This window comes from Poecilia reticulata, linkage group LG22 (assembly GCF_000633615.1).
Source record: "Poecilia reticulata strain Guanapo linkage group LG22, Guppy_female_1.0+MT, whole genome shotgun sequence".
NCBI classification, from domain to species: Eukaryota; Metazoa; Chordata; class Actinopteri; order Cyprinodontiformes; family Poeciliidae; genus Poecilia; species Poecilia reticulata.
The window spans coordinates 10,417,382-10,424,043 of NC_024352.1; the positions used below are offsets into that span (position 1 = coordinate 10,417,382).

The 6,662-nt window shown below is 40.2% G+C and overlaps 1 protein-coding gene across 2 annotated transcripts; it reads left to right on the forward strand.

Annotated features, from left to right (window-relative positions):
- Positions 1 to 870: 870 nt before the first annotated feature.
- Positions 871 to 6,247, forward strand: tc2n (tandem C2 domains, nuclear). 2 transcript variants are annotated; one of them, XM_008398941.2, is made up of 8 exons: positions 871 to 974; positions 1,715 to 1,827; positions 1,908 to 2,114; positions 3,349 to 3,510; positions 3,871 to 3,950; positions 4,705 to 4,774; positions 5,501 to 5,601; positions 6,068 to 6,247. In XM_008398941.2, the coding sequence occupies exons 2-8, from the start codon at positions 1,761 to 1,763 to the stop codon at positions 6,215 to 6,217; spliced, it is 837 nt and encodes a 278-aa protein (XP_008397163.1). In that variant the 5' UTR covers positions 871 to 974; positions 1,715 to 1,760; the 3' UTR covers positions 6,218 to 6,247. The 2 variants fall into 2 exon arrangements, with proteins under 2 accessions (XP_008397163.1, XP_008397162.1); XM_008398940.2 differs by having other exon boundaries at positions 1,734 to 1,827; positions 6,068 to 6,246.
- Positions 6,248 to 6,662: the final 415 nt, after the last annotated feature.

The window sequence follows — 6,662 nt, forward strand, 5'->3', positions numbered from 1 at the left end:
AGCCTAATGTTTATGAAGAGCACATAAAAAATGTTTTAATTTAATTATGACACAACTTCCTCCCGGACCAAATCGGTAAGTCAGGGAAATAAGCTCGTCTTAACAGCATAACAGCTGCTATTTATTTAATAATATTTTCAAGGTGACTTAAAACTCATTTTCTGACACAAGGAGTTTAATGTTAGCTCTTCTGCAAACCATTTAGGGACGTTAAATGTACGCTGGTCTTTTATTATTATTATTATTATTATTTTAAGATGGGAGGCGTCATGAGTTTTCCAGGAAACCCCTAAAAAAGGCAATTAACAAAAAAGCACTAAGTTAATTAGGTGCGTCAATAGCATATTTTCTGTTTGATTTCATGTCTAATTAGTGTAGTTTGTGTATTGCTGAGCTGGGGTGGCTAATAGCTACCGATTTGGGCTAAATTAAAAGTCTTTGGGGKTTTTTGTAAGAGTGGTTCTACACTGAACATTGTTTTTTAAACACTTCTGCATTATTTTTTGTTCTACAAAAAGAGCATTTTAACTTTGGAACCACTTTGAATTCAGAAAAGCTCAACTAAAGATGGTAAACCTCCGCAAAAAAAAAAAAAAAAAAATGTTGGCCACGTTTCTGTCGGCACTCGCATTGTTTGACATACCATCCGATCCGAGCAGGAGGAAGAGGAGGAAGAAACCACAATCACACACAGATAGTAAACAAAAGAAACATCTAACAGAAAGTGCTGCTGTTCGGGGAAGGAAGAGCATGTCAGCGTCTGTGCGGGAAACGGAGAGACAATCAGAGCCAGGAGGGCGGAGAGAGAGAAAAAAAAGAGAGAGAGAGAGAGAGAGAGAAAAAAAAAGAGAGAGAGAAAGAGAGCGAGAGAGACCTGAAGCTCAAAGTGAACAACAGACCTGAGATCAGCGGCATTCCGCTGCCTGCTGAGAGAGAAGCGACTGGGAGCTCTTTCCAGTGAGAGCACGACAGGGGTGAGTTTATATTTTATTTGAAAATGAACTCAATTAAGTTTGTGGTTAAATATTTGCTACACTTGTTCGGGTTGGCTCCAGATGCGGCCCACAAAACGCCAGCAGTCTTTTTACTGTCGTCATGTAGAACACTGGCCAGGAATTACTGATGGAAATGTAAAAGTGGCATAAATAAAATTCTTAGTGACCAAGTTTGTCTTTCAAAAGCAGATCGACAGTGAATAATAATAATAATAATAATAATAATAATAATAATAATAACTTGGCTGCATTGGTTTAAGAAAAAATAAAGGGCAAAAAGACAATAGTTGTTTAAATTTAACCTTTCATGCTCTAAAAATGTGTCAAACTTTGACACACCTGAATATTATAATTATTGCGTGTCCTAAAGAATGTTTCATAGACTCCTTCAATGCAACAGAGGCAATAGAGGAACATTAGGCTGCTTCTATAGGATTTGTCTGAGCCCAAACTGGAAGTCTTTATAAATCCATAACTGAGTCATAACCTTTTTCCCCCAGTGGCTGTTTATATGAAACATTAAACGTCATCCCTCCACTTTGAATCAAACAAATCTATAATTGTTAGAGGCTTTCAGTTCAGATTGAGTCTGTTGGTCTGCTTCGATGTGCCAAATAACTTTGAACAAACGTGGAAACTTTGGGACTTTTCTGGCTTTACCAATCTCAAATCAAATTCCTTAAGTTGCATTTAACGTGTTTTTACTGTCTGATCTACAGCCTTCGTGTGCAATTCCAGGTTTTTCATAAACACCCAAGAAGCATCATGGAGTTTTTCAAGGACTGCTGCAAGAATTTCTCTCAGAGGAACAAGCAGGAACCAGAAACCCAAGGTCAGCACCGGGTCCGCCATCTTGCTTTTAGCTGACTTCACATCTGACTGACTGATTTGTTTTGTTTTCATTTTTCCAAGTGATCAAAATAAAGGCGCCTCCCAAGGAGATAATGGTGACAGGAGAGCTGCCGGATGATAGGAGTAGGATCGAGAAAACAGAAGATTACCTYCTTTCCAAGCAGCCTCCGGGCGGCAGAGAGGTCCCGTTTGTYGTGCCCACCTTCAAGCCCACTTATGTTCAACCCCAGAGCCGCCAGTTCTCCGCTCTGCAGCCTGGGCTGCACAGTACGTATCGACCCATTTGTATCAGTCATTAGARCCACTTATTGATTTATTGTGTGATATGAGACGATGATGACACAAATACGGGTAGTGACTGGTTCTAGTCCCGTTACAGCCCAGCTGATGATTCAGTGTCCAGGAACAAATCTGGACTTTTGATGTTTGTTCTGCTCTACATGTGTAGCCAGAGCGAAACCAAAGGTGTGACGTTAAGGCAGTGGCTTGYTTCCACTKAAGTGTCCAACTTAATTTGAACTTCATAGTCCTAAATACCTTGAGCTATTTCCTGTGCTATAATTATAATAGCTATAATTRCCTGTAGAAATTGTTCACCTGACATTAYGAGTTTGTAATGTCAGGTATGATGGATAAAACTACATTAAGTACTTTAATTATTGTTGTTTAATTAAGTACATTAACMACCTGGYCCTATAGTCCCTCTGTTTCTGGCTGTATGTGAAAAATAGCTAAATTTATCTAGTTTTTTTATTTTGATCTTTTTAGCTACAGCATCTAAAGTGAAAGCATGGCCTGGTACCAACCCTAGCCTGCTTGGTGCCCAAAGCTAACAACCACCCCACCCATTTTAATTTCATATGAAAAAAATGTAAGTAATACTTTAAACACCCATATCCAGCCATGAAGTTAAAAGTATACAATACAAATACAAAAAACATTCTATTGAAAAATAATACAATTAAAACAAAGYATTTCTAAACTGAACCAATACTCAAACATTTACAAAATTGCCACCCTGGACGAGATGCCGCCTTGGGCATCTGCCCACATCACCCGTATCAGGAAATGCTACTACCTGTGGTGCATTCACTGATTGGAAATTTTTTCTTTTTTTTGACTAGCAAATCTCTTTCTGCATCTTTACTTTTAATTGGGTGAATTTTGTTGTTAAAAAAGTTAAGGTGATGTTGTGTGACAGGCATTTTGAAAATCCTAATTAAAATCAGCTTAAACATGGCTGTAATTTCCTAATGTAGACATTGTAACAATAAAACCTTAAGGTACCTTAAACTAAAGGTCTAAGGTTAAGGACTGAGGCGGGCAAATTGATTAAATCAAAGCAAGACAGACTTCCAACTTCTCTCCTCTGCTTTGTAGGAAAATGTAAGAAAGTCAAATCTTGTCGCCAACTTCCTGTGAACCTTATTTGCCGCTGTGCTAGCACAACACGCTCCTCTACGCTCAGTGAACTTATTTTTCCCCAACTCTTTGTCTGCAGGCCCAGCCAGGTCCACGTATGCGGGGAGGAAAGCAGAACTGCTGGGCGCCAGTTTCTTCCCGTACAACTCGGAGTCCATCTTCCATCAGGGCAGCATGCCGGCGTACATCTCCCCCGGCCCCGCCCGGCGAGACGCRCTGAAGAGCAGCCCTCAAAGCCCAGGTAGCGGCCGGCCCGCACAGCGGTCCAAACGGATAAAACTTGAGCCTCCCTCTGAGGTCGGAGCCAAGTAAAGCAGCACCTTGTTATGKAATGTGCTGATGCTCTATTTAGGCTCTTTTATCAGTTTGTGGACACAACATCAAACATTTTCACGCTTGTTACATCACACTGCTAGCAGTAAGAGGAGTCATTAAAGGTTCATCTTGCCGCTACGTATAATAAATCAAAGGTTAAATTAAGATATTGTCACCATTTTTAAAATATTTTATAWTGTGACAGTGTAAATGTGTGTAGTTCAGTTAATCACYGGTTCTGTATTGGAATCAAAGCAGCTTGATTGGTAATGGTTTCGTCCTCCAGGTTGGACTCTGAAGCCTGGCATCCAGCGGCGCCTGAGCAGCTCCATGCTTGACCTGTCCAGCCCTCAGAGCCACATCCAGGTGAGACTGTTTGCTTTTAATCTAATCTCTTTTCACCCCTTTTTTTTCTTCCTTACTTTTGTGTGGAACCAGACTAAATATAGTTGCAAAGTTTGCACAGCTTCTCTGTACTATAGCTAAATATCGCAAATAAAATGTGGACAGAAGACTGGGAGGATTTCTCTGTTAAACCTGAAACTTAAACGTGTGATTAGCCTCATAATTTATAATAAATGTTTAAGATTTTTTCTTAAAATTATATAAATATGCCTAAATTAGAAGTACAACAAAGGTGGAAAAACAACACATGTTCAACTTGCAACTATTTTTCAAGTATTGTATGTGGCTAGACCAATTAGTTGAGCTTATTTAATGATCCCCATTAGTCCCTACCATAGTAGAGACTATTCTTCCACAGACGTAATAAAATCACAATATTACAGCCATTACAAAAAACAAACCCAAACAAACATATAAAAAAACAAAAACAAAGCACAAATCAATAACCACAACAATTTCAAATAAACTTAAAGAGTAATCATTCCTCCTGTGGTGTTCAAATTTTTTGCCACGAAGGAAATAATCTTTAAGTTGACATCACAAAAAACATTTTGATTCCCAAATCAAAATGTTTTTGGTTCCATTTGCTCCCTTTATCTTGATTTCAGCACATGATAAGTAATACATTTTATCCGTAGCTATGCAGCGCATTGATGACTCTGGTTTCATTTCCATTAGACATATTTCACTTTCTAACTGTGTTTGGCCTCTTCAGCGAATTGACTCCACCTCCAGCACCGTCAGCAGCGCCTCCTCCATGATGAGCTCCATGGAAAGCAGCCTGGGTAACCACTTCATTCATTTAGATCTGGCTTTCCTTTTTGGTTTGATCACCTAATAAATTCAGTCTAACGGCGTTTCTGAAGAAGACGTGGGATATTTTTGCCAACAAACCCAGCTTGACATGGTCTGAAAAATGAAAATTCACCTAAAACTTCTCGGTGACCTTCTGCTCTAAGACCAACGAGGTCTCACGGCTGGCTGGGTTTGGCAAATTCTGAATATTTTACAAATATACACATCAATTCTTAGATCCACAGTTTACATTGCATCATACAAAAAAAGGAAGCGTCGTATAAGACACGTTCCAAAYAAGTTTTCCCATCTCAACTCTATTCAGGTCACATGTCAAAACTGATGGAAAGCATCACCACAGCATGATGCTGCCACCACCATGTAGCACAAGGGATATAATGTTTCTGTTTCAGAGGCAATTTGACCTCATCTGACCTGCCAACATGCTTTCTGCTAATTAGACGACTTCTGAAGACTTTTAAATTCGGACTTTTCAGATCTTTATTTAGTAGACATTTTGAAAACGATGCTTCATTTTTACTTTTGCTTCTGAGTTCTGTCCCACTTAAAAAAAAAACATTAAAAAACATTATATTTGTAGTAAAATAAATAAATAAATCTGTAAAACTTTGCACGCTTTCCCAAACATCCCTCCTATCCCCCACTTCMCTGACTCACCCGCATCACGCTGAAGTGTCGTTCTTCTTGATTTCTAGAATCCATCGCTCTGTCGGGGGACGAGCAGGACCTGGGGAAGGTCTGTGTGCGGATACGATACCAGCAGGACGTGGAGCAGGTGTGGATCACCCTGGTTCAGGTACGGTTACRCTCAGCCCGGACCCGAGTGCCTCAGGTACTAAAGGCTCCACTGTTCTCCCTGCCAGCTTCCCTCAATGGAGCCTTTGTGTGTCCACAGCGAGGGTCTCTGTGTGTCGCCCTCTGTGCTCCATTAAGTTTGGAGCAAAAGGTTGATGCTGGTTTTTCTTTTCTAAGTTTAGATTGAAGTTTAAAAAAAAAAAAGCGGCTCCACGGAAGCGGTCGCGCGCTTAAAACGCAATGCTTGCTTTAAAAGCCTAATGGATAGTTGGGCACAAACTCCTGATCAAAACGGAGCCAGACAAAGATGAAAGGCAGACCTGATTCCCACCTGTGATTGGGGCTTGACATTTTGTGGGAAACTTCTTCCTTTTTTTTCCCCCCCTCTGAACATAATAGAACACTTATTGTGTTTCTAAGCACTTAAACCTGTTAATAAAGCTGCTGTTTTSTGTTGTTTGGCTCAGTGTTTGGACCTCGTCGTCCATCCAGATGAAGAGCAGAAGGTTGGCTTCAAAGCAATCCTCACCGTCCCCAAACCCATCCAATTCAAGACCACAGTCAAAGAGTATGACCAGGTACTGAYGCTACCGAACGCTAAACACTTGCTTGAATAGCAGCTTGATTGTTGCACATGTTGCATGGCCTAGGGAAACATGTACTCCTTATTTTTTCCTTTTGGTAAAGTTCCAACTACAAAAATSAGAGTATTTTATGAGATAAACCAAGACAAGCTAAGCTAARTAAACTGAGAAGCAGCCAAGAGCCCAGTGGACACTGTAGAGGAAACTATTGTAAAACAACGTTAGCATTTAAGMACTCAAATCTGGTATTTATGGAGGATCACAAAGGAGAAACTATTTTTAAGAAAATCTGCAAATGAGTCTTGTTTTCCKGCAAATATGTAGAAAARGAGGCACTGAGACACATCAACCTGGACATATCAGTCCTACAGTGAGGTTWGGCAGTGGCAGTATCATACGGTGGGCTTGTTTTTCTTCAGCGAAGACAGAAACGCTGATCAGAGTTGTCAGGAAGACGGATTGAGCTAAACACAAAGGG